At 42.5% G+C, this 27,542-nt stretch overlaps 3 protein-coding genes across 9 annotated transcripts in view; 1 reads left to right on the top strand and 2 right to left on the bottom strand.

Annotated features, from left to right (window-relative positions):
* Window positions 1–5,978, bottom strand: part of LOC106841196 (V-type proton ATPase subunit S1-like protein) — a 44,517-nt gene extending 38,539 nt beyond the window's left edge. The window contains exon 1 of one of the 4 annotated variants that reach the window (XM_044777902.2): window positions 5,887–5,978. The gene's annotated coding sequence lies outside the window, so the exon portion shown is untranslated. The other 3 variants (XM_044777903.2, XM_070517842.1, XM_070517843.1) reach the window with 3 other exon arrangements.
* Window positions 5,979–6,048: 70 nt separating this feature from the next.
* On the top strand, window positions 6,049–8,357 carry RPS23 (ribosomal protein S23). Its single transcript, XM_014857030.3, has 4 exons — window positions 6,049–6,323; window positions 6,766–6,925; window positions 7,926–8,046; window positions 8,161–8,357. The coding sequence occupies exons 1-4, from the start codon at window positions 6,320–6,322 to the stop codon at window positions 8,305–8,307; spliced, it is 432 nt and encodes a 143-aa protein (XP_014712516.1). The 5' UTR covers window positions 6,049–6,319; the 3' UTR covers window positions 8,308–8,357.
* Window positions 8,358–22,051: 13,694 nt separating this feature from the next.
* The window catches only part of ATG10 (autophagy related 10), a 208,478-nt gene continuing 202,987 nt past the window's right edge, over window positions 22,052–27,542 (bottom strand). For all 4 annotated transcript variants that reach the window (XM_014857026.3, XM_070517844.1, XM_044777905.2 and 1 more), the window contains 3 exons: window positions 23,560–23,657; window positions 22,781–22,896; window positions 22,052–22,482 (listed from right to left, as the gene is read on the bottom strand). In XM_014857026.3, coding sequence (XP_014712512.1) covers window positions 22,797–22,896; window positions 23,560–23,657 — 198 coding nt within the window. In that variant the 3' untranslated portion in view covers window positions 22,052–22,482; window positions 22,781–22,796. The remainder of the gene's footprint in view (window positions 22,483–22,780; window positions 22,897–23,559; window positions 23,658–27,542) is intronic.

Raw genomic sequence — 27,542 nt, forward strand, 5'->3', positions numbered from 1 at the left:
GACCATTTTTCCCAAATTTGCCACAGATGTCACCCCTCCTCACCTGGCCTGGAAAGAGTAAATTGGCAGAGAAACAAGGAGTTACACTAATTTAACTCCTTTTTCTTGGAAGGAATTGCTAAGAAAGAGGAAAACTTGTTCTCCTTCCTGCCTCCACTCCCCCAACATTTCAATAATGACCAAATAGGATTCTTCTGTGACAAAGTATCTATGTTTTCATATATCTCTAGTAACCCATGGATATCAGGTTACAACTTACAGCAAGAACACCTTAATCTTAGCAACGACATCTCTTAGTTTTCCTGGTGTTTTGCTGTCTAGAAAATTACTTTCATTCAGTAAGTACCTTATTTACTTAACATTCATTAAAAGCTTTTCTAAACTCATTAAAAATCAAAATTCTGCCTTATAACTAATCTGAAAACCAACAAACATGTTCTGGTTAAGCAAGTTAACTTCTTTAAGTCTCAATTTCCTTTCTGCAAAATGAGGCTAATAATAGCACCTACCACATAGGAGTTGTTGGGGCATTAAAAGAAATTATGCACGTGAAGTCCTACTCCTGGCACCTAAATAGGACTCAACACCAGTTAGAGACAGTGGTGGTGGTGATGATGGCGATGTCAATGATTTTGCTCTTTCTTTCACAGTCTAACTCCAAATTATACCCTGAATCTTAAGACATCTCTCCACCTCTAATGTAACTACTTACAATCCCTTATCTGTATTATTGCAACAACCCCTCCTTGGCTAACCCAAGTCCTCTCTTGCCCATCTATAGTGCCCTTCCATCGCAGGCACAGTGATTTTTTAAAAATGTAGGTTAGATCTTGTCACTCGCTTACTCAAAGCTCTCTGATGGCTTCCTATGACACTCAGAATAAAATCCAAACTCCTTATCCTGGCCTACAGGTTGGACATGAGCAGGCCCTGCCCACCTCTCTAACTTCACCTTCCTCTATTTTCCCTCTGGCTCACTACCCTTCAGCCATGGCAACTTTTTTTCTTTTCCTCTAACTCCTCAAGCTGACTCTTGTTTGCCGGCCCTTTTAGGAAACTTAGGGCCCAAGGTCAAGAAAATTCCTTCTTCTTTCAGGCTCCAAATTAAGTAGTTAGTTCCTCATTAGGAAGTGAAAAACTCAAAGCTCTAAAAACAAAAATTAAGTACTTTCTTCTCCGTTTTCTTAGTTATAGTAATCAAAGTCCTTGGTTCATAACACACTAATTAAACCCACTACCTAAAGTAAACCATAACCTAACATCCAACTATGATCACCACCTAATGTCACTACCATCCTGAATACAGGACACAGAAAACCTGAACAGCACTATCAACCACCTTGGGCTAATTAACATTTATAGAACATTCTTCCCAACATCAGAAGAATATACTCTCTTTTTAAAAAAGAAATAAAATATGTACATGAAAAATTCACCAAGAATGACTATATTCTGGCCATAATGCAAACCTCAACAAATTTTTTAAAAATTGAAATTAAAAAAGCATGTTCTTAGAATGCAATGGAATTAAACTAGAAATGAATAACATAGATATTTGGAAAATCCCCAAATATTTGGAAATTAATGCAATTCTAAATAATCCATGGGTCAAAAAGGCAAACAAACAGGAAATTAGTAAATGTTTTGAAGTGAATTAAAACTAAAATTTAACGTGCAGAACTCATGGCACGCAGCTCAAGCAGTGCTCAGGGGGACATTTATACCATTAAATATACTAGAAAAGAACAAAATCAATGACCTAAGCTTCCACTTGAAGAAAATAGAAAAAGAAGAACACATTTAAATCAAATTTAAAAACAAGAAGAAAAAAGTAAATAATAAAGATACAACCAGAAATCAATGAAATTGAAAACAGAAAAATAATAGAGAAAATCAGTGAAACCAAAGGGTGGTGTTTTGAACAGAACGGTAAAATTAACAAACTTCTAGTTGACCAAGAGAAAAAAAGAGAGAGAAGACACAACTTACCAATATCAGGGGTGGAAGAGGAGACATTGCTATAAATCTACAGATATTAAGAATATTATAAAGGAATATTACAAACACCTTTATGCCTATAAATTTGACAACTTAGACAAAACAGACAAATTCCTTGAAAGGCACACATTACCAAACCTCCCTCAAGGAGAAATAAATAACCTCTACAGGACCACATTTACTAAAGAAACTGTTTTCATAGTTAAAAACCTTCCAACAACAAATATACAAATATATATAAACATACATACATTCATGCATAACAGACTGCCATAACAGCTTTGTGAAACAATCTTGAAAACTTAGATAAAACCGGCAAACTCTTAGAAAAATGACTTTCCAGATCTGACTCAAGAAGAAATCACAGTTCTTTGAATGGTTCTGTAACTATTAAAGAGATTTAGTGTGTGGTTAATAATCTTCACAAACCAAAAAAACACCAGGCCCAGATGGTTTTACAGGCTGTTTTACTAAACTTGAAAGTTTAGAAAACAAATCATCCCAATTTTATATAAACACTTCTTGTGAATAGCAACTCCGTTTGTAACTTGTCTTTTTGCTTTCTTTCAGGTGTTTTTGCTGAACATAGGTTCTTAATATGGTCACATTTATCATTCTTTTCTTATCTTGTTTAGAAATATTTTCCTTTCTCAAATTCAAGAAGATATTTACCTTTCTTTTCTATTAAGAATTTTAAAATTTTGTTGTTGACATTTAGGCCCTCAATCTGTCTGAAGCTGATTTTTGTTTTCAGCCTGAGATAGTGATCCAATTTAATTTGGGTAACCACTTTTGTGCTGCTCCATCTGTTTCACAGTCCTTCCGTTATACACGGAACTGACATCGAATTCTCTCATTTACTAATACTCATATGAGTCCCTTGCTGGGCTTTCTAATGCATTCATTGGTCAATTTATTTCCTTATGCACTAATACTGCACTATCTTACTTAGCTTCATAGAAATTTCTCCTATGGTAGGGCAGGCCTTCAGAAGGGTTCTGGCTATTCCTCACTCTTTACTCCTCCAGCTTCAATCTCACAGTTTGTTGTAATCCTTTCCTTGCAATTACTCTCAACTCCCTTGCCCGTCCTCCATCACATTCACCTGACTAGATCCCACCCCTGGCTCTGTTAAAGCCCAACTCACCACCTGCTCAGTCACTACACTGAATGAATCTGAAGAATACACAAAACCATGCTGACTGATGTAACTTTATAACCATATAACTACAGTTCCAAATGGACCCTCAGAACTGTTCAACAATCCTACATCCTCTTGTCAATCTATCTTCCCACTTCTAGATTAGGAGGCAAACTCCTACGTTGAAACCTAATTCCCAGTGTGATAGTACCAGGCCGTTACTAGGCAGGGCCTTTGGAAGATGATAACATCAAGTGCGTAGAGCCCTCATTAACGGGATCAGTGCCCTTATAAAGAGACCCCAATATGTCAATTATACCTCAATAAAAATGGAAAAAACAAACAGACAAGAAAAAACAAAAGAAAAAATAAATATGAGACCCCAGAGCTGCCTTGGCCCTCCTGCCATTTGAAACTATAGCAAAAAGAAAGCTGCCTAAGAATCAGGAATTGGGCTCTCAACAGACACTGAACCTGCCAGCACCTTGGACTTGGACTTCCCAGTCTCTAGAAATGCGAGAAATAAATTTCTGTTGTTTATAAGCCACCCAGACTATGGTATTTTGTTATAGCAGTCTGAAAGGACTAAGACTATCCCTCAGCAAAACGGAGGTAATAAAAGTGTTTACCTTTCAGGGTTACCAGAATTAAATGAGTTAATAAATGTAAGCCACCTAAAATAGTCGGTGGCCCCTAGGAAGTACTAGTGAATGCTAGTATTGTTATCCTAGATGGTGACTTTACACCCTTCCCTCTCCTCAAACCTCTTTTCCCTACTCTTTGTCCTCACTGATGACCTTGCTTCTTATTTCATTGAGGAAGTAGCAGTCAAAAGAGAAGTTCCACATCTTCCCATCAACAAACCTTCCAATCCACTTGCAGTTGTATCCCTATACTGTGCCTTCTCTATTACTATAGGTCAATTGTTACTATTCCTAAGGTCAATTCCTCCACTTGGCCACCCCTTGAGTCTACTCAAGGACTTGCTAGTGCAATTATCTCCTTTCCCTAATGAATTATCCATTTTTTCTTCTCCACTGGAACAATCCCATCAGCACTCAAAAATGTCGTAAAATCTGCCATCTTAAACAAACCCATCCTGATTCCACATCCTCCCCAAATATAGCCCCTTTTTTCTGTCCATTATAGAAAAATTCCTTGCAAAACTGTCTATAGCTGCTGTCTACACTTCCTCCTCTCCCATATTCTCTTGACTCCAATCCAATCAAGCTTTCATCTTCACCACTCCATGGGATCCCCACTTGAGAAAGTCACCAATAACCTCCACATTGCCAAACCCAAAAGTCCTCATCTGACTCTCCTTTCACACTTGCTCACTTCCACCTTCTGCACTTGACCTTGGTTAGAGTATAGCATTGACCACTCCTTCTCAGTCTATTTTGTTTCTCCTGTCCTCTCTTCCATATCACTAAACTTTGGTGTGCCAGGGCTCAGGCCATCTAACCTTTCTCTGTTCTACCCACAGTCATCCTCTATGCGATCTCAGTCATGGCTTTCAATGCTATCTAGTCACTGATGACTCCTCTGAACTCCATACTCATATATCCAACTACCCACTTCACATCCCTACCTGGATGTCTAACAGGCATCGCAAACGTAACACAGCCATAACAGAACTCTTACTTTCTCCTTCAAAATCTGCTTCTCTCCCAGTATTTCCTACTCAGTAAATAACACCACAGTCATCCAATTGCTCAAGTCAAAAACGGTAATTTTAACTCCTCTGGCACATCCTACAGTCCTTAGCAAATCCTGATGGCTCTGGCGTCAAACAGTATACCTAATCCAACCATTTTTTACCACCTCCACTAACAGTCCAAGCCATCATCATCTCTCAACTGGACTATTACAACACCCTTTCAACTAGCCACACAGACTCATCTCTTAGAGTTTTTTCTCCTCACAGCAGCCAGAGCGATCCTGTAAAGGTATAAATCCTATCTTGTTACTCTTCTGCTCAAATCTTTCCAACAGCACTAAATCACCTGAAGAGTAAACAAAGTCCTCACCATGGTCTGCAGGTGCCACATGTCCCCGTGCACCTCTCAGACCTCATCTACGGCCACACTACTCCCCACTCTCAGAGCTGCCGGTCTCTGATCCTTCAGTTCTTCAAAAGCACCAGCCCATTCCACTTACTGAGCATCCCTTTTCCCGGAAGGCTCTACCCCACATCCTTGTCTGACTGGCCCCCTCTCTTTAGCATCTCATCTCTGAGGTAACCTCCAGAGATGCCCTCCTAAGCCACCCTATCCAGGCTAGCCACCCCAAACCCAAGCTACGACCAATACAAACTGTATTTTCTCTATAGCACTTACCAATATGTAAAATTACCTTTTTATTTTTAAATATATAAATTGTCTCCTCACACCTAGAATATAAATTTTCTAAGAGCAGAAAACTTCACTCTCTTGTTAACTGTTGTATCCCCAGTGTCTAGAACAGTGCCTGGCATAGAGAAGGTATTTTTTAAAATAGTTGTTGAATGAACCAACATCCTAGAAAACTCTCATATTTGCTTCATTCTACAGGAGAAACTGAGGTTTAAAGGGTTAATTAAATGACTCGCCCTAAGGTCGCACAACCACTAAATGGCAGCTGTGGGGTTTAAGGCCTGGTCTACCTCCAAAGCCTGGGTCTTTAATTACTACATCACATTGCCTCACTTCAATTTTTTCAATTTACTCCGCTGTTTGTGAGCAGGAGTAACGACTCGGAACTCTAACCTCCCAAACCACCAGCAGGAGCCGACACCGCCACACGTAAGCGCAGACGAACGCCGCGCCTTCCTAACACCTGCTCCACTAAGCCCCGCCCCGGGGTTTGCCGAGAGCGCCTGCGCCGTGTCGGGTCTCGTGCAAAGAGTTCTGGGATTGGTAGTTCACATTCCTTCTGTCTCCGGCATTCACGTAAAAAGAAAGAACAATGCAAATTAGATATCTCTGAATTTCATACAAATTAAATAAAACGCAGATTCTGGCTTGTAGGTTCTGAAAAGCAGTGGAAACTTGTCGTATTCAAACGAGAGGCGCCAGCCGCGGATCAGGCGCGACGCAGACAGCCGCAGGGGTCCTTGGCTGGGCGGGGCTTGCTCGCGGTGGCTTGTGGCTCCTTCCTGTAGGGCTTCCCTCTTTTGCTCAGGCCCGTGGCGCCGGCAGGATGGGTGAGCTGTCTCCGGCCGGGCGGAGGGGGCGGAAAGTGGGATTTGGGGTCTTGGGGCCTGGCGGGCGAATGGGAGCACAGTGGTAGGAGGACGCCACCGGTGGGGAGGACTCGATAAGGGGAGGCCGGCGAGGCGCTGCTCGCAGGCACATGGCCCAGCGCTGAAGGGGTCCATGCGGCGCCGAGCTCGCCACCGAGGGACGCCGGTGGCCGAGTTGCCCTTCCGCGGTGGCGTGGGGTCTCGTTCCCTTTGGACGACGCCCCCTTTGGAGCGTCGACGTTCACCTCTTAAGCTGGTTCCGGGGAAACTAAGGTCTGGCCCGCGTGCCGCGGTGTGATGCGAGAACCCGCCGGCCTGTAGTCCAGGTGGGGCCACTGTCGTAGGAGATGCCCAATACCACGGGCGTGTATCTGCGGGGGGACTCAGGCGATCTGGTTTTCAGGCAAGTGTCGCGGTCTTCGTACGGCCCGGAAGCTCCGCAGCCACCGACGAGATCAGAAGTGGCACGATAAGCAGTACAAGAAAGCCCATCTGGGCACAGCCCTGAAGGCCAACCCTTTCGGAGGCGCTTCCCATGCGAAGGGAATTGTGCTGGAAAAAGTGTAAGTGAATGTCTGCTGCTGCTCCCGTCGAGGTTTATTTTACTCTGGTCCCTCGAGAGTAACACGTTTGAAGAAGTTGTGATGTGAATTCTGGGTGTTGGTGTAGCTGTATTTGTTTGAAAGTTGGTAACTTGAGGATTACATCAAAGGTTTTTCATCTCCGAACATCTTAACGTCAGCCTGGGAGGAATTGAGGGGAGTGGCATTGGAGGGGAGATGGGAACAATAATGAAGTAAGGGACATAGATGAGCTTACTGTGTGCGAACCGTTCTGAGCAGTTGGCACCTCCCACCTATTAAACCTTGGCAATCACATTTTTGTGTTTGAGAAAACTAAGGTAAAGAGAAGTGTCTTGCCTGGGGTTAGACAGCTGAGATTAGGCACGTGAGTTTGCTAGTACGGTCCTTCCTCGTGTCTGCAGGGGACTGGTTCCAGGACACCCCCATCCCACAATCCGGGGATGCTCCTTTATCTCGTGTAAAATGGTGTAGTAGCTGCAGAAGACTTAGGCGCATCCTCCCGTATACTTCAAATCATCCGGATTGTTTATAATACCTGATGCCACGGAAATGTCATGTAAATAGTTGTTACACCATAATGACAGGAAAAAAAAATCTACGTGTTGAGTACACACCATCATGGGCCTTTCAGTGCACAGATAACGGAAGGCCGACTACTCAGCTGTTCCGACTTTACAAAATGGTAGTTTCATGTGGTCCAATCAAATTTAGTGGCGGTCAGGATTTGAACCGAGACTTTCTAGCTCTAATTCTTAACTGTTTGAGAAATTTTTACAACTGTAAGGGGCCTGGAAGTTTTCCCCCATTGTGCTAATGAAACTAAGGCTGAGGGAAAACTGGGTTGAAATCACAGGACTTTACAATTTAAGATTAAATTGAAAAGGTAGAAACGTACAATTTCTAGTGAGTTCTATGCTTACTGAACTAAAATGTACCCTTTTCAGAAAGCCAGCTCACTCTGCTCTGCTGTTTGTTTCAGAGGAGTTGAAGCCAAACAGCCAAATTCAGCCATCAGGAAGTGTGTCAGGGTGCAGCTGATCAAGAACGGCAAAAAAATCACAGCCTTTGTGCCCAATGATGGTTGCTTGAATTTCATTGAGGTGAGTCTGTTGTGGCTTCTGTTCTTGGAATGGTTTCCTTAGCTTTTATTTTACAAATGGGTATTTTTAGTGATTGCCACCGACACCAGAAGTAAACTGTTGATTTTATTCCAGGAAAACGACGAAGTTCTGGTTGCCGGATTTGGTCGCAAAGGTCATGCTGTTGGTGACATTCCCGGAGTCCGCTTTAAGGTTGTCAAAGTAGCCAATGTCTCTCTTTTGGCCTTATACAAAGGCAAGAAGGAAAGACCAAGGTCATAAGTTTGGATGGTGAAAGCGTGGTAGTAATAAATTTTCATATGCCAAAATTATGTTCTTTGTCTTATTTTTCTTCACCACAGAAATGCGTTGTGTACTTGACCAATTTTAGGAGATTGGGAAAACAGAGTTAATTCAGGATTCTCTAGAGTAAATGGGATTTATAACCTAGGACAAAGTTTTCCCTTAAAAATAAGTAAATCTGGAATGAATAAATGTACGGTATTCCTGGGTGGAGGGCTGCAATCATCTTGGGAGCCTTTGGAGATGTACATTTTTGTATCCATCTCCCTTGGGAGCCAGTATCATAAATACCACCCTCAGGTTGTTCCCTGCTCTGATGTTTGAGTGAAAGAATCAGTGTTGCAGTTCTAGCCAGAGTCAAAGTAACGGGAGAGATTGAGTAGAAAATGTCAGGATGACTTGTGTTTTGATAATTCTTAAAACTGGGTGTTGGGTACACGGGGGTTCATCGTCCACAAATTTTGTTGCAAAACTTAGACAGGAAAGAAAAGGTAAGTCTGGTATAAAATGAGACTTCTTATTCTTAGCCTCCTCCTTTAAATCTGCAGTCTGAGAAGCTGCTCTTGATTGTGTTAGTAAGTATAATTTGCTCTGATCAAAGCCTAGTCCTAGGTTATCTTTAGGATCTTTGGAAAGTAGAATTCTTTGGCTTCCCATTTCCCACAGGGTCATGATTAGGCTCCTTACCGTGGCACAGGAGACCCCGAGTCCCATCTGGTCCCTGCCTTCTCCAGCCTTAGACTGCCATTCTCTTGCTCCCCATGCTCCAGCAAGACTGGCCACAGTGCATTCTCCATCCAGCTTCCCCGCTTCCATTCCCCATGTTTAGAGGGCCTTGCTTGTCACCTCGTGCTCCTCCCGTCAGACCTCACCAATCCCAAACTCCCTGCACACTTGCTGCAAGTGATTGTGTGACTTTCCACAAGAGTGGAGACACTGGCTGTTTGATGCTTTCAGATGGTTCTAACTCACCCGCCCTCTGCAGAGATGACTGGGCCTGAACAGGAAGAGGCCAGGAGGGCCGCATGGCTTGCAGGGGAGGGTTCAGACCTCTGCCAAACCTATAAAGGCCAACATGCCCAGAAGGTGTTGGGACACCCTGCATCAAAGATCTGCACTTGTCTCCTGGGTGTATCTGGGACACCTGTCATCCTATGGCCGAGCGACAGATTGACCCATAAATCCACCTCAAGTGCTTGAAACCCCAGAGTTTGAAACTGATCTCCATTCCTTCTGCCTCCTGTGCATTCCTCCTACCCTGCCCCCTACTCCCCTGACACCTGGTGACTTAACACCCATTCATTTGTAGATCCAGCGTGGAGTGTGCGCTTGTCACTGTTGTGCCTAGAGTGAGGAATGAGGCACTCAATTGGGGTGCAAAATTTAAGCAAAATCCCAGGAGCTGTTTTGTAGATACAGAAAAACTAATTCTTAGGTATAGAAAGGCAAAACAACTAGAATAGCTCAAACAATATTGAAGGTGAAGAAAGAGGAATCACAAAACCTGGTTTTAAGGCTGAAGTTGTAGCTACAGTAATCAAGATGGTGTGATAGAGGAGGGAAAGACAGATCAGTGAAATTGAGTCTATAAATAGACATACAGATATGACCAACTGATTTTTGACAAAGATACAAAAGCAACTCAAGGAAAGCTGGTCTTTACAATAAATACTGTGCACTTCCACTGGCAAAAATGAACCTCAACCTAAGCTTACACCTTACCTAATCTCATACCTTATACAAAAATTAACTCAAAATGGGTCATAGAATGTAAAAGGGAAAGCTGTAAGATTTGTAGAAGAAAACAACATCTGCATGAGGTAGGTGAAGAGTCCTTCGATTCTTCACTAAAACCATGTTCTATGAAAGAAAAAATGGATAAATTGCACTTCATCCAAATTAACTTTTGCTCTGAGAAGATCTCATTAAGAGAATAAAAAGACAAACCACAGACTGGGAGAAAATATTTGCAAATCCACACACCCAACAAAGCACTTGTATCCAAAATATATAAAGAACTGTCAAAACTCAGAAGTCAGAAACGAAAAAATCCCATTACAAAATGGGCAAATGAACAGGGGCTGGCCCTGTGGCCAAGTGGTTAAGTTCGCGTGCTCTGCTGCAGGCGGCCCAGTGTTTCTTTGGTTCGGATCCTGGGCACGGACATGGCACTGCTCATCAAACCATGCTGAGGCAGCGTCCCGCATGCCACAACTAGAAGGACCCACAACGAAGCATATACAACGATGTACTGCGGGGCTTTGGGGAGGAAAAGGAAAAAAATAAAATCTTTAAATAAAAAATGGGCAAATGAACAGACTTTGCCTGAGAGATGACAAAAAAGCGCGTGAAAAGATGATCACCGTTATTAGCCGTTAGGAAAATACAAATGAAAATCACAATGAGATATCACTATACCCCCATCGGAAAGGCTAAAATTAAAAATACAATACCAAGTACTCGTGAGGCTGGAGCAACTATACCTCATAAATTGGTGGTGGGAATATAAAATGGTAGCCACCCAGAAAAAGCTTGGCAGTTTCTTATAGAGTTAAACATATACTTACCATATGATCCAGCAATTGCATTCCTGGGTAGTTATCATACAGAAATGAAAGGTATGCCCACATAAAAACCTGTACACACGTGTTCATGGCAGCTTTATTTGTTAGCCAAGAACTACCTAAATGTCCTTCAGGGGACAAACAGATAAACTGGTACATCCGTAAATAAATATTAGCCATAAAAAGAAACTATTGTTATGTACAACAACTTCTATGGATCTCAGTGGCATTATGCTAAGTACAAAAAGCCAGTCTCAAAAGGTTACATACATCCTGTATGATTTCATTTACATAACACCCTTGAAATGACAATTACAGCAATGGAGAAGAGATTAGTGGTTGCCAGAGATTAAGGTTTGAGGTAGAGTCTTAATAATAAAAGGGTAGCACGCGGGAGTTTCACGGTGGTGATGGAAAAGTTCTGTGTCCTGATTGTGGTGGTGTTTACACAAATCAATACTTGTGACAGAATTTCATAGTGCCATATACCAAAATAAGGCGCATATAAAAATTGGTTAAATACAAGTAAGGTCTGTAGTTCAGTTAGTAGTGTTGTACCAATGTCAATTTCCTAGTTTTGAAAATATACTCTGGTTATGAAAGATGTTATTTGGGAATGCTGGGTGAAGGTTTATGTGCAAACTATAGACTATTTTTGCAACTTCTCATGAGTCAAATTATTTATAAATTAAAAAGTTAAAAATTGTGAATGGGTAGTTTAATTTGTGTTACCTCTTATATTTGCCTAGCAAAACCCAAACAAATCAGAAATGGTTAGAGCAGAAAAAATCTGGAGATCCCTTAGTCCTGTGTTTCTGAAATCTGGGGACTGTCAGAATTCCCTAAGGCGTCTGTTAGACTACAGATACTCCCGACCTTTGGGAAACAGTCTTCAGGGTATTTCAGTAGCAATCTGTCTGCTGACAAGCTCTCACGCGGTCCTTACATAGCCACCCCAGTGCTGCTCCCACTTACTAACCTTGTCCAGCCACCTCATCTTACAAGTCAGAGGCCCAAAACTACTTCTTGGGGCCGACCCCATGGCCGAGTGGTTAAGTTCATGCGCTCCACTTTGGCGGCCCAGGGTTTCGCTGGTTCGGATCCTGGGCGTGGACATGGCACTGCTCATCAAGCCACGTTGAGGCAGCATCCCACATGCCACAACTAGAAGGACCCACAACTAGAATATACAACTATGTACTGGGGGGATTCAGGGAGAAAAAGCAGAAAAATAAAAGATTGGCAACAGTTGTTAGCTGAGGTGCCAATCTTTAAAAGAAAAAAAGCTAGTTCTTAAGTATTTTAGAAATAGTTTGCCCAAGCAGTTGGCACAGCTGAAATCCGAAAAACAGTCTGTCCTCTAAATGAAACTGTTCCTGTCAGATTTACCCCATTGCCGAACAGTAAACACTGCCTTACAGGTAGCGACTTAGCCAGTTCCGGCATAAATGCACGTGGGTATTTTATTAAGAGCTTTTGTTTTGTGCCGTTTGAAGGGAAAAGGGGTAGTATTACACGATCAGTACGTTTCTGTGTGTTTATATGGAAATAGTGAAACACTAGTTAGTGATATTCTGACAAAAATCTAAACTTCATGAAGGAAACACAATGCCTCAAATATGTGGAGTTTTTCCCTTTTATTGTTTGGTAGAGCTCAGACAGACAGTTCCTACTGGATAACTAGACCAATTTGTGTATCTTTGTATATATGAATTTCCTGAGTTTCACCCTAGGCTTTGGTCATAATGGTCACGCTCTGGATAACACCCCTGGAGTCTGTTTCAAGGTTGTCAGAGTAGCTCACATTTCTTTATTGGCTTTGTACCGAGTTGGGAAAAGAGACCAAGATCATAAATTGCCATATTACGATAAATTTTTCACTAACAGCTACTTGTCCAACCTTTTTTTTAACCTGTGAAATCCATTTAAATGGATCATCCAAGTCTTAACTCACATTTCTTACGGCACTGTAGTTAGGGGATTGCCTTCGCACGTTGTACTGAGCATTCTTAGTTTCTAGCACAGTTTCTGTCCATATTATTTGGTAAAGTGATGTTATGTTTGTTAGTATGTGAGGGAAAGAAATGAATTTTTAAAACTTATTGTCATGGTAACGTCACCACAGGAGTTTTAGGCAAAGCATTGAAACATTTAACAATTGAATGTTTTTAAGCATAAATTGTCTCATCGGAGAAAATCATTTTTAGAGTGACACATGTGAAGGGACTCATGAGTGACAAATAGCCAGTATTTCCAAATATGCACACACACAGTCGCCACCTCATTCAGACTGTCACGCCTTCAATATGCGCTGTGTATCTTCAGAAGGAGGGAGCCGCTCACGCCGCCCTCAGAACTTCAGTCAGGCTGTGAGCCCCGGAAGTCCCTTCCTTTAAGCACTCTGCTTCCCGGAGGACCCGAAGCTTTCCAACAGCAGCTCTGGTGCTGAGGACGGAGAGGAGGGAATCGGGGCCCCAGATCGCCCTTCGCCTCCATCCGCGGGTCCTTACCAGTGATCCAGTTGATTATCTGTGGGAATAAGTTATTGACATGAATTCTCTAATCTACTCCCAGTGTAGAAATTTTTGTTTGTTTTTTTAAGTCTAGCTTTCTAAAACCTTTTTCACTGTGGTTAATTAGAAACAGAACAAGGGGTCATGTTACTTGGCTGGGTTAAAAGTGTGGGGTATACTGAACATACCGAATTTTCAAATAAGTGTAGATGCTAATGAGTACATTATAATGCTTCCTTACCTCTTTTGGCAACCAGCTGACGTTTATATCTGTACACTAGTGGGCAGAGTGAGCCACATTTTAAATAGGGTTTCATTTCAATCACAGCTGAGAACAGTTGGGGGAAATGTTACTTGTTGAAACTTGTTTTGTCCATTAACACCTGCTTTGGAAACTGACACGAAATAGATTGTTTTATCATATCTTTTTCTCTCAACAGCTTTGTGAGTTTCTTTATCGAGTTTATAAGAAGATATATTTTTTCTATATAGCTTTACAGCTTCAGGTGCTCTGCTTGTGTGTGTTTGCAGGTAAGTTGGACCACTTTCCCCCGGTGCTTAGCTTCCCAATAGGTTCCAAGTATTGCCTTAGAATTTTAATTCCAGCATGCAGTAGTTGATTTTGTTCATTCTGTATTTTACACATTTTCTTATGTTTTTTAATTAGGTCGGTTTTTTTCACTCTATATGTGTCACTATACTCCTCTTTCTCCTGCCCATGACATAACATGGGGTGTGTGTGTGTGTAATAGAAGAAAGCAATTGTGAATGGGATTTATTGACCAAGGGTCTTGATCTAGGATTTGATCTAGATTTTAGAGGGTCTAGGAACCTCCTGAAACTGTATGCAGAATTTTCTGATATAAATGTGTGTATATGCATACACATACACATATATACACACACATACATTTTTCTGAAAAAAGATTCTATACATTTTTCAGATTTTCAAAGGAGTTTCTTTCCAAGAAACCAGCTACTGTTTAAATTAGTACAAAAGTGAGCAATTTAGTCACGTTACATAATTTTCCATCTTAATCACAACTGAGAACAGTTGTGAGAAGTTGTCTGTGATTTGGCATATTTGTGAAATGTCCCCGATGTGGTAAGGATCTGTGGACGGATGACCTAGTCTGCAGAACCTGCAAAATGCACATTTCACATTCTGCTGTGACGGCACCAGCTGACCTAATTATGGAAATTGGCCATTTTAGAGAAAAGTTCCCCAATGTCACTGGTAAATGCAGAATCAGAAGGAGGGTGTGAAGCCCGACCATCAGGAGTGAAAGCAGAGGACAAAAACCCAAAGATGTTTTAACATCTAAGACTGGGGTAAAACTTGACAGAATAGATCAAATAAAAAATGTTCAGTATGTACTTGTAAAAACAAATGACAAAATGTCTGCATTTTGCCTTAAAATACTTGAGCAAATATTAAATATGAAAAAAGGGTTAAATGAAGCAAATATGGCAAAAATCTTGGTAATTGCTGATTCTGATTTATAGGTATGTCGACGTTTATTGTACTATTTTCTTTTGAGTATTATGAAATTTTCCATAATAACTTTTTTTTAATTACATACACGTCCTAAGTGTTTAGCTGCCATGCTCTCTGGACGTACCAGAACCAGCAGATGGATAGTCAGCTCAGATAGGAGACGGAGGTGGGGGGTAATCAAGTGGACAATAAAGAAGCTGGGAAACTAACCCCAGGAGCACTGAGAAATAGAAGACACACCAGGAAGAAATGAAGCTGAGGATCCATGCCAATTTTAGCAAGATTAGAAGAGAAGTATGCTTAATTCATTAATAAAAGCATAGTAAAATAAGATTATTTTCAAAGATTTTAGGCAATGGTAAAACACAGTCTCCTGCTGGGAATGTAAATGGTATAGCCTTAGCGACATAAACCAAAAATCTTAAGAAGACATTCCCTAGCCTTTGATCTGTTCATTCCCTTAGTAACAGTGTAACGTAGACACAGACCATGAGCAACTGTTCCTGCACACAGACCTCAGGCATTGCATTCGGCCGCCCCGCTGCTCACTGACCCCCTAGCCCAGACCCTGACCCGCAGGAAGTAAGTGCTCAGTGACTGCGTGTAGAATGAACAGTGAGAATGAGAAACAACCTAAAAGTCCAACGATAGGAGAATTATTTGGTACATTGTGATGTAGAAGAAATACTAGTCATTTTAAGTTACTTTTTCAAAGAACATTAAATGACATGGGAAAATGTTGCAAATATAATGTTAAGTGGGAAAAATCAGGATGTCAAACCATCTACAGAATGATCCTACTGAAATACGTTTACACTAGTATGAGGAAGTACATCACAACTTTAACTGCGGTTACCCAGGGTGACGCACGCCTCAGTGATTTTTAAATTTTCTCCTTCAAATGTTTCTGTGTCTTCCAAATTATCTATGAGGACTAAAATCTTTTTTAAAAATGAATTTTTAGTTTCATGGTCTATGGATAGATAAGTGTAGCCTTATAAAAAGAGCCTTCTGGAGCATTTTTTATGTTTGTACATACGTATGCTGTCCATGTACGATAGAAATTGAGTGGTCTTGGTGTATTTTTGATACAAATAGTGTTAAGTTGCGTGCATAGTTAGCATCTAGGTTTAACTCAACGATCTCTTTATGAGATCCGCCCATCTGATACATGGAAATTGAATTCATTCCCTTTAACTGCCATACAGTGCCACATTTATTTACCATTTCCCTATTAACACGCAGGAAAAGCCTGGGTATTCTCTCTCTGAATCTACTGAAGGAGGGGGCTGAGGAGGCCACATCCCACTCTGCAGCTGCTGTCAGGGGAAGAAATCATCTCAAAGGCTAGGGTGGCGGCAGCTCCTAAAAGAGGAAAGCAGGCCCCATCCCCGGCGCGTGCAGAAAGGGGACCGTGAGAGCCTTCCCGGAGCCAGTGATCACTCACGCACACAAACATTCCGTGAAGATGCACTGAGTACTACCAAGGGCCAGGCACCGTGCTAACCCTGAAGATCTGGCATGCACGTGTAAATAACAAGGCACCAGAGGCTGTAGATGTACTGGACTATGGCTTCCCACTAACCTGTCAGGCCACGCTTTGTTAAATTTCTGCCTCACAGTTAGAACTGTGATTTCTGGGTATTTGAAAAGCTTCAAAGTAATTCAAGAAATCATCACACAGCCATACGCTTTATTCATTCTCCTGTAAAGTCTATTTGAATGTAGATATACATGTGAGTTTCCAGTTTGTTTTTAATAATTCACAAATTGGGATCACCTTGGCGCTCTAAAATCACTTTCAGCTCTAAGGGTCTGGAATACACAATACTTGCAATGGAGCTATTTCACCACTAGGTGTCGCTATTGACAATACATAACAAATAAAAGCAAGGGCTTCGCATCACAATACCGCTTAAAAGAACACTACCAAATTTAAGAATAAAAACGTGAGTGCACTTTTACAGACAAGCCCTATAAAAATCCAGAGGGGTAGCTACAGGGGACCTATGTGCATATTAAAGTAGCCCAGTGCCACGGACACAACAATAGTTAAGGCCTTCCTATGACCTTCTAGAACAACCTTCAGCAACTTACTGGTCAGCAGCATAAAGAAGGAACTAGAGGGTCTTAGAATTGGAAAGGAGCTTATTTGTCCATTAGTTTTCTAATCTCTGTTGCCTGGAGTTAGAAATACATCTGCATCACAACCTAGCATGCACACACACACCCATAGCTATAGACTGCACATATATATAGATATGGAGTTGAAAACAAAGTTTCACAAAACAATAATACCCTTACTATGTGCAATGCACTTTTTAAAAATGTATTTGTGGAATAAGAGAAATTGTATGTCTGGAAGCTCCTAAATCCCTTGTAATTTCCTAGGTGATAAGAGCATGAGGAGCATCTTTTGTTCTAACATTTGGTCTTTGACCTCATCCCTGACACAGATCCTAGATCTTTTGGAATTTCCTAGGTGATAGGAGTGTCTTTTGTTCTAATGAGGACTCTTGGTGGGCTTCTGGATGTGGGCTCGTCACAGAAGACGAAGGCATGATTAGAAGCTTGGAAGTTTCCACCCCACCCTCCGTCCTCTGGGAAGGGAGAGGGATAGAAGTGGAGTTAATGATCAGTCATGCCTATGTGATGAAGCCTCCAGTAACATCCCAAAGGTACGGGGTTCGGAGAGCTTCAGGTTGGTGAACACATCTACACCCCAACTCCATGGGGACAGAAGCTCCTGCACTCAGGCCCCTTCTGGCCCTCGCCCTATGTATCTCTTCTTCTGGCTGTTCATCTGCATCCTTTATTATATCCTGTATTGTATAATAAACCAGTAAACATAAGTGTTTCCATGAACCATTTAGTAATTTATTAAACCCGAGGAGGGAGTCATGGGAACCCCGATTTATAACTGGTCAGTTAGAAATACAGTTGACTGGAGCCAGCCTGGTGGCATAGTGGTTGAGTTCACGTGCTACATTTTGGTGGCCCAGGGTTCACGGGTTTGGATTCTGGGCACCGACCAATGCACCACTCATCAACCATGCTGTGGTGGTGTCCCACATACAAAATAGAGGAGGATTGACAGATGTTAGCTCAGTGACAATCTTCCTCAAGCAAAAAGAGGAAGATTGGCAACAGATGTTAGCTCGGGGCCAATCTTCCTCACAGAAAAAAAAAAGAAAGAAACACAGGTGACTGGTGACTTAAGTCTTGTGGGACTGAACCCTGAACCTGCAGGATCTGATGCTAACTCCAGGTACATACTGTCAGAACTGACAGAACTGGATTGAATTATAGGACACCCAGTTGATGCTGCAGACTGTTTTGATGTGTGGAAAACCCATACATCTAGTGTCAGAAGGTTTGTGAGTGTGGTAGTATTGTGAGTGTAAAGGAGAAACATGGGGAATGTTTTTCCCAGACATATTCTATTTCATTAAAAAATATATATATATAATACTGGTCATAAACCAATACATTGATTTTACTAGATCTAACACACTTCCTTCCATTTGATACGTTAGGAAACAGAGGCTCAGGAAGCGCAGTGACTTGCCCCAGGCAACACAAAGCCAGGACTCAGGCTTTTCAGGACACTGGCAGATTTTGCGCAGGAAGCCCTAGGCAAAAATCAAAAAGCATCCCTGGCATACTCCCAGAGAATTCTGCACTCCTGTACGTTCTCAAGCCTGTGGGCCAGTACCTGCTGGTGAAAAAACTGACAAAGCACGTGTGTGACGGGTTATGTGCAGTAGTCATTTTAAAAACACAGGTTCTTTCAAAAATGCAAATAAAGTCACTTTAACACCTCTACCTGAATTCCCTCAGTGGCTCTTTGCAGTTTTCAGGCCAAATACAAATTCTCAGTGTGGCAATAAAGGCTCCCCCAGACCTGGCCCTGGTCCTGCCAGCCAGCCTCACTCTTTACCACTTCCCCATGCACACCTTCAAGGTCTTGCTTCCACTCTTGACCTGGCTAAATCCCATTTTTCATGGCTCCACTTGCACTCCTCTCCTGCGAACCTTCCACTCCTCCGCCACAGCACGTGTCTCTCCGTCCCTGAATCTTCTCTGCTGGATGTGACAGTCTTATGAGCCGGGATCAGGTCTTTCCGTTTGCTGGCCCTGTTGGCCCTGGCACCCCGCCGACAGCTCAGGACACAACAGGGCCTCAATAAGTATCTGCTGAAGCAAATATTGGCAAATTCTTACTCTCAAATTTTAATCTTAAAAAACCCCAACTCTCTGGAATACCGGCCCTCTGAATTACATAAGAGCTGGTTTTGATAATGCAGACCACCATTTCCTACTATCTTAAGAGTATGAATAGGGGCCGGCTCCATGGCCGAGTGGTTAAGTTCGGGTGCTCTGCTGCGGCCGCCCAGGGTTCGGATCCTGGGCGCGAACATGGCACTGCCAGTCAGGCTGCGTTGAGGTGGCATCCCACAACCCACAACTAGAAGGACGTGCAACTAAGATATACAACTGTGTACAGGGGGCAGTTTGGGGAGATAAAGCAGAAAAAAAAAAAAAAAGATTGGCAACAGTTGTTAGCCCAGGTGCCAATCTTTGGGGAAAAAAAAGAGTATGAATAAAAACTATACCTATCTTGGGAGAAACGGATGCAAAAACCCAGTTTTGACTTCTTTTTTTCTCTTTATTTTAATAAATTTTTGTTGAGGGGTGGTTTTGTCTTTTTAACCTCCGGCCTGTAGGCTGGTACCAATGATCAACACAGCCTCTGCCCCTCCACTGGTGGCTCAAAGAACTAGTCCTCCTGCCTGAATCCCCAGACTGAGAGCTCCCCGGATCACTCACGGGGTGGGGGGGGGGGGGGGGGGGAGTGGAAACAGCCACTCTTCTGTGCACGCACCGTACAACGTACCAAAGACAAAAATGGGTCAGTACGTAAGTTACTTACCATCCGTTATAGAAGGGGAAGAAATCAGAGTGAATAAGAGACAATTAAATGCTACTATGACTAAATACCGTGAGCAATGAAGGGGGAGGCCGACCAGGGGGGGCTGCGGAGGTCAGAGAGAGATTTGTAAACCCGTGAATGCTGTAGACTAGGTTGAGAATTGGGAAGAGGGATGTGGAAGGAAGCCTTTCCAAGTGGGAACCGGCATGAGCAATGATCAGATAAGGATGATCAAGAGCCCAGTCAAGAGCCCATCTGCAGTGGGGAGGAGGCAGGCATGAAATGAGGTGAGAAGGTCTAGGTATGCCAGCATCCCGACCAATTACTCGTGATCCCCGACTCCAGGCAGCATTATGCTGGCTATGAAGCACATTCAGATTTCCTGCCCATTTTGTTCTTCTTTCTGCCCTTGTCAGGAGAGTGGGATAAATGTTGTGGGCTTTTTATTATAGAAATGGCAAAAGACTAAAGGAGATTAAGAAAATTAGCCCAAGTCACACAGCTAGCAGCTAATCAGACTCACAGCAGAGATCTTTAGACCTCTCCCTATTTCACAGACCCAAGATTGGAGAGGGCCTCACAAGTCTCACAGCTAAACTTTCTCATTTTGCAAAGGAGGAAACTGAGGACCAAAGTGCTGAAGCCGTTTTTCCAAGGTCCCCCAAAAGGAGGTTGGCTGGTAGCAGCTCTAACCAGCCCTACTTCTGACTGAAGGTGTTTGCACACTACCAGCTGGAGAGGAAAGCCAGAGGAAAAATCCCCACGTTGCACAGGAAGAACTGCTACTTTGACAAAACAAAATATTTGCTAATGTTTTAGAATGGTTGGGATAACAGTCTGTTATGTAACTGCATTCTTAAAAATGGAAATTTTTATCAACTAAAAACAATTTTTTTTTTAAGATTGGCCCTGAGCTAACATCTGTTGCCAGTCTTCCTCTTTTTGTTTTTTCTTCCCCTCAAAGCCCCCCAGTACATAGTTGTATATTCTAGTTGTAGGTCCTTCTGGTTGTGCAATGTGGGACGTCACTTCAGCATGGCTTGATGAGCAGAGCCATGTCTGTGTCCAAGATCCGAACTGGGCCCCAGAAGCGGAGCTGGGAACTTAACCACTCAGCCAGTGGAGGGGGGGACCCCTAAAAGTTCAAGTGAAAAACATTCTAAAAAAAAAAAAGAGCTGCCTGAGGAGAGGGATCTTTCTGGCGAGGCAGGTTTCCACCACCTACTGGAGCTCCTCAGAACTTTTTTCTGCCACGGATGAATTTTCAGGTCTTCATCAATTACAGAAAAAAAAATTTTTTAACTTTTTGGAAAAAACTACACATTGGCCCCAAACTCATAAACTACTATCATCTCAGAATCTGTTAGCAAAACATAACTAATATTTTCAGACAAGTACATTATCCAGATGACACATTATTTTCCTTTTTTTTTTTTTTTTTTTTTTTACCCCAGAAATGGCCTGGCTTGAGAAAAGACTTGCTGAGAATCTGTGTTTACATTAGGGAGAGCGGGGGAAAATCCCTTGCAGAAGTTGAAAAGATGTTAAGTGGTAAATGCCAAAATGCCCAGCCAGCATGTAAGCAGGCTCTCATCCCAGCAAGAATACGTGCAGCTCAGCGTTTTCACATTGACTTTTGGCTTTTCTAGCAGTTTGAATTAACCCTTCCTCTCCTTCCGCTCCCTCCGTGAGGGATCCGCCTGGACCCACAGACCTGAAGCGCGTGGGTTTTCCGCGATCCGCCAGCAGAGGATCCCCAATGTGGGCAGCCGCGCCAACGGCCGCCTCCTAGGCTTTCTTCCTCTCCGGGGTCTGGGGGCAGTGCCCGGACAAGAGTTAGGAAGAAAGTCCAGCTTGCTGGATCTAGACACAGAAGTGGAAAAGGCCTGTTGGGAGACGAAAGCCGTACAAACAAATGGCACACAAGGTTCTCCAGGAGCGCGTGCCGCCGAATCACCTGTTTGAGAAGGTGGCGCCCAGCGTTTGTACCTGTAAAAGATCCTCAGGTGATTCTAAAGTGCATCCCTCCCGGACAGACACGAATCTAGATGCTCTAAAAAGCCAATGAGTGTTTATCTTAGTTTCAGCCCCTAGCAAGTTAAAGTGAAAAACAAAACAAGCATCCTAAAACCAAAAGTTCTTCCAGATTAGGTTCCTCTTAATACCTTACTGGCTGTTAAACTTACTGACAGACTGGGTGGATAATAGTCAAATATAAGAAAGGTGAGCATTTAATGAATATTTGTATAACACTTTACAATATTTTCTTGTGCATTAGTGATCTCACATGGTTCTCACAGCACCCCTATAAGGTAGCTTGTTATTCTCATATTAAAGATGAAGAAAACAAGTCTCAGAGACATGAGAGAATGACCTGGAAGTGCCCTAATGATGCCAGTATTTCTATTACTGATTTCGATTCATTTTGTGCTATTTAAAGTAATTTGTGCCTTTGGAGGTGCTTCTTCTAAACACACAGTAGGTCAGCTGCTGCAGATATTTGCTTCCAAGGGAAAAAAACCCATGTCAAAATCGTGGAGAGCTGAGATCTTGCACGGTATTGGTCCTGTTAAAACCAGGGTCGGCCTCGTAAACTCCAGCGCTCTTCATGCCACATTTCTAAGCTCTCTGGCTCAGTAGAAGAGTCTGAAGAACAACAAGAAAGCCAAGAGAATAAAGGAAAGTTAACTGAGCAGTAAAGATTTATTGCAAGAATATCAGTTCTAAAATAAAACCAGCCAGTCCTGCAGTTGGGTGAGTGTTATTATGGCAAAGTAAATGCTTCCTAGATGACTGGTGCTGGTTGGTTGGAAAATTAAAAAACGTTCAGCCTATTAGAGATGAAAGCAGACCTAATATATGGTGGGGCCACCAGGTTCGATGTATCTTTGAGATACCAGGATCTTTTAACAGCAAAATATTCAGTGCAGGCTTTTCTCTTTACCTTGTTGATTGACGTTTCATTCATCCTGAGAGGCTGCTCCGGCATAACTCAGAGGTAGATGCAGCCCAACAACTGGCCCCACAAGGCTCAGCCATGACGTGATGTAGTTGACGTTCCTGGGAAACAATGAAAATACAGGCGATTCCAATGTTTTCGTTGTAGTTTGGATGAATGGTAGAAAATCAGCTACCAACAGTAAAAGAAATGAGGCTTTCTTCAAAGATGTGTGCCCACCGCTCAGAATCCTGGCATTTCCAAATGCCAGGCCCACTACTTGATAAGGACTCAAGGTCCAAAGAGACTGTGAGGATCCCTCACTACGGTAGTTTAAGGAGGAGTCATGGCACTAGGGCCCCTGACTCCCCTTGATGATTCCAAGTTTACCCTTAAAATGCGCAGCGTTTGCTAGGGTAGTGGAGTGCGCTGGTTCAGAGCATGGCTCCAAGGCAAAAATGCCTGGGTTCTAATCCCAGCTCCACCACTTGAGGAGCTGTGTGACCTTGGCAGAGTCATTTCACCCCTCTGTGCTTCAGCTTCCTCCTCTGTAAATTGGATAAAATCATGGAACTTAGCTCACAGAGGCCTTATAAAAATCCAATGCATTAATATATATAAAATACTTAGAACTGCACCGAGCACACAGTAAAAATCAATAAATGTTAGGCATTATTATTATTACAAAAATATTTCTTTTTCAGCTTAGCTTTTAAAGTCACATAAAAAGATTTATACTTTTAAAATAAGAGTAAAAGCCAATGTATCTTGATGGTATTTCTTACCTATTGATTTTTCGAGAATTCTTTAGCACAGGAGTCATGAATTCATTCGTCTTGCAGGGATGAAGTACAAAAAAGGGCTGCCCAAGTATTGGATGCTCCTGTAAGAATCAGAGTTGGTCCAGGATTGCCAGTGTGAGTTACATTGAAAGAGTTAAAACACATAATCTGGTTTACTGCTTTAAAATAAAGCTTTGTTTTAAATTCCAAGTTATTAAATTAAGACAGAGAGATTTCAGCTTTGAAATGTAATTTGTAATCCAAACACAAAAAGAAGCTGGCGACAGGAGTTCTGCACTGGTAGGTGTCATCAAGTACAGGAGGGCACGTGGTTTGTTTACACGACACGAACTGTCGATAAATTTTGTCCATTCCATCTAACTCTTTGTCAGCTAGCGTTCCTCTCTGGCCGAATTATTCTTCAGTTTTTCCTCAAGGATGTCTGAAAGTCCAGTAGCCTGACCGCCATCTGAACAATGTGCTTCATTCACTTCTTTGTTAGTGGTAAGGGGACCAAAATCATTTGCACATTTTTCTACATGAATTTTATCAACATGTTAATTGTTTCAGGCCTAAGTGCATTCAGTGCCAATGGGCACTTGTTCAGTGGATAGAAAAGGATGGGGGAGAATAGCCTCCATTATTTAAATTGTTCTACTTCTGTCTGTCTGTCTCTCTTTCTAAGTTTCTTTCCTTCCGTCTCTCCCAAGCTCATAGGGCTGTTTCTATAAGTGAAAAGGCCATATGATGGAACTCTACTGTCTTTGCAAGAGAATGAGTGGATATAAGATGCAGGTCAGACTGCTGCCAGGTTAGGGATGTGGACATTATTTGGCAAGCAGTGGGAGCCCTAGAAGGTCTCGACATGGTGAGTGATCTCTGCACAAATTCTACCAACACAAAAACAATTATTGATGATATATTTATCGATCGTTTACATTGTGGATTAACCATGTTGCCAGAGATTGCAAACTCAAATATGGCTATGATCTGAATGTTTGTGTCCCCCAAAATTCATATGTTGAAATGCTAATTCCCGGTGTGGTGGTATTAGGAGGTGGGGCCTTTGGGAAGTGATTAGGTGATGAGGCTAGAGCCCTCAGGCATGAGATTAGCGACCTTATAAAGAGGCTCCAGAGAGCTCGCCTGTCCCTTCCTACTCTGTGAAGACACAGAGAAGTCCGTGACCTGGAAGAGGGCCCTCATGAGAACAGGCTGGCACCCTGATCTCAGACTTCCAGCCTCCAGAACTGTGAGACATAAACTTCTGTTGTTTATAAACTACCCAATCGGTACTATTTTGTTGTAGCAGCCCAACTAGAGTAAGGCAAATACCTATGAAGACCAGGCAGGTGACCTGAAGGAGTGAGGCCAGTTAAATACACCAGCAGGTGATGGGGACTGTGGAGACCAGAGAAGGCACCCAGCCGAGGCTGTGCCTGCCACTCTGTTCCAGCCAACTGTGCCATGTGGGAATGCAGGTTTAGTGTGCCAGGTCTTCCCATTTGTCAAAATAATCTAGAAATCCAGATTTTTATGTAAAACTTCCTAAATTTAAGTGTTGGCACTTTTTTTTTTTTTTTTTCAAATATGGCGTGGGCCAAATAAAACAAGTCTTAGGCTGGATTTGGACTACGTGCTGCCTAGCTTCTTCTCCTGGCTTCTTCTCCTCTTCTCAGCCAGTCCAAGGAGAAGCTGCACTCAGAGCTGTCTGTGGGAAGATTATGTGTGGTTGGCCCTGCAGCCCCCACCCGCCAACCCGAAAGCTTTCATGTCTGCACACAAGCGCACACACCACCCACAAGAAATGGGAGGGACAGTTCCACTTGTACTGGAGACACTAGGTGTGGAGACTTGGCGTGTATGTGTGTGGTGAGGGTTGAGGTATCCACTGGGTGTGGGTCGGTGTATGTCGCCCCAAGTGCCACCTCCAGATGTCTCTGCCCAGAGACCTGATTGGTACAGCAGAGCCTGGGCTCCCTCTCTCCAGCTCACCCTACGCCTCATTCCCTTTCCGGACAAGACCCTGGTGTCACAGGCCAGATGTGTCAGGTCTATAGCAAGTCCTCCTGTCCAACTGGATTCTGGCTTCCCTCACCTGCCTTAAACTAACACTTATTAATTCAGCACATCCCTACTGATCATCTCTTATGAGTCTGCCAGGAACGGTTTTGGATATAGTTATAGAGATCACTATATCTCAAAGATAAACAGGGTCCCTGATCCCATGGAACTTACATTCCAGTGCAGGAGACAGCCAATAAACACAGAACAAATAAATAAACAAGATAATCCAGATAATAATAGTCAGTGCTATGAATGACATAACACAGGGTAACATGATTCTGGAGGGACTGTGGTGATATTTAGATTTGGTGAAAGGGAAGCCCTTACTGAAGAGGTGATCTTTAAAGAGATCAGAATGGCAAGAAAAACCCAACCATGCAGAGGTCTGGGACAAAGTGTCGGAGGCAGAAGGTCATAAAGGGAAATGAGCAAGGAAACATGCGTAGGAAATGCAAAAGGATTTCAGAATTATCCTGCACTAAAATAATTACTGTTTAGAGGGTTGCAGCCTCCCCTCCTCTCCAAGACTCGCCCTCCCTTTGGTGTGCCTTGAACACTTGGTCACTTTCACACTCATGGGGCAACTCCTCCAGCTTTAAACACTCGAGCCCATGCTTCCTGTAGCTGAGGTGGAAGGGACTACTCACACAAGACTCTACCACAAGTGTGGAAATACTGAAAGTGTAGTTAACACGCAAAGCTATGGGCTCTTAAAGATCCAAACTGTTACAGTACTGGGGCTCCCAGGCCCACTGGAGTCATGTGAGATACTAGGAAGAGATCTTGCCTGGGCCTTCCCTTCCTGGCCTACATGGCGGATGGAAGCACTCACAGCCACCACCAAGAGTGTCCTCCAAGAATCTTAACCCCTCACTGTTCAGTTTCCTTAAGGAGTTGGTGACTCTTGTGAAGAATGGCTTTATAACACTGTCAAGACCTTGCCTCTTCCTTATAGGACTATGGCCGAACCTTTACAAGACTCCAAAAGAATAACCATATCAGAGTATAACATATATCCACTCTTGGATACAGACAGACTTAAAGTCCAGGGGATCATTTCCTAAGCAGATGTAGCCCAATGTCACACTGCAGTTCTGCTCATTTGATGCTGCTTAGTAAAGACTTGGACTTGACTTCTACAAGTCATCTTTTACGCAGTCCATATTGCAAGTGAATAAGAGCAGGCATGGGCTCTGCAGTTAAGACTGGAGTCACTTCCTACTCCACTAGTTAGCAGCTGTGAGCTTTTCAGGCAAACCACTTAACCATTTTATGTCTTTGTTTCCTCATCTAATAACTGGGATTAATGATAGCATCTATTTCATAGATTGATTGTGGTCCTTCAATAAGAAAATGCCAGAAAAGTGTTCAAAACAGTGTCTGGCACATAGTAAGCACTTAGTTCACTATTATTAGTCAACCCATTGATATCTAAACAGACAAGGATAATAACACTCAGACATCCACAATATGGTCTGTGATACCCCATAATAAAGGCCAATTTCAATATCTAACCTCATCAAACAAAACATAGAGTTATTCAGCATGGTAAAAACATCACTGCCTGGTATCTAAATGTCTAGGAACATTTGACAACTGATTATAACCACAGGGAAGAGAAATCTGAGTTAGGAAAAAGTCTAGGTATATATGGCAACTGGTGCTACCAATATATTGGTATATAGGACAAATTAATGGAAAATAATTTAAATGAATTTAAATTAAAATAAAAGCCCATGCACTTCAAAAACACTTCAGTAACCTAAAAGATTTTAATATTCATTGTCCTTCAAATAACATAAAAAAGTCATATTAGCATTTAAATCATATTAAGTCACATTAGCATTAAGTTCTAATAAAATTAAATGCATGGTAATGCTCATGTGAACACCTTTTTTTTAAAAAAAGAGACTTTCATG

Source organism: Equus asinus, chromosome 9 (genome assembly GCF_041296235.1).
Source record: "Equus asinus isolate D_3611 breed Donkey chromosome 9, EquAss-T2T_v2, whole genome shotgun sequence".
Lineage (NCBI taxonomy): Eukaryota > Metazoa > Chordata > Mammalia > Perissodactyla > Equidae > Equus > Equus asinus.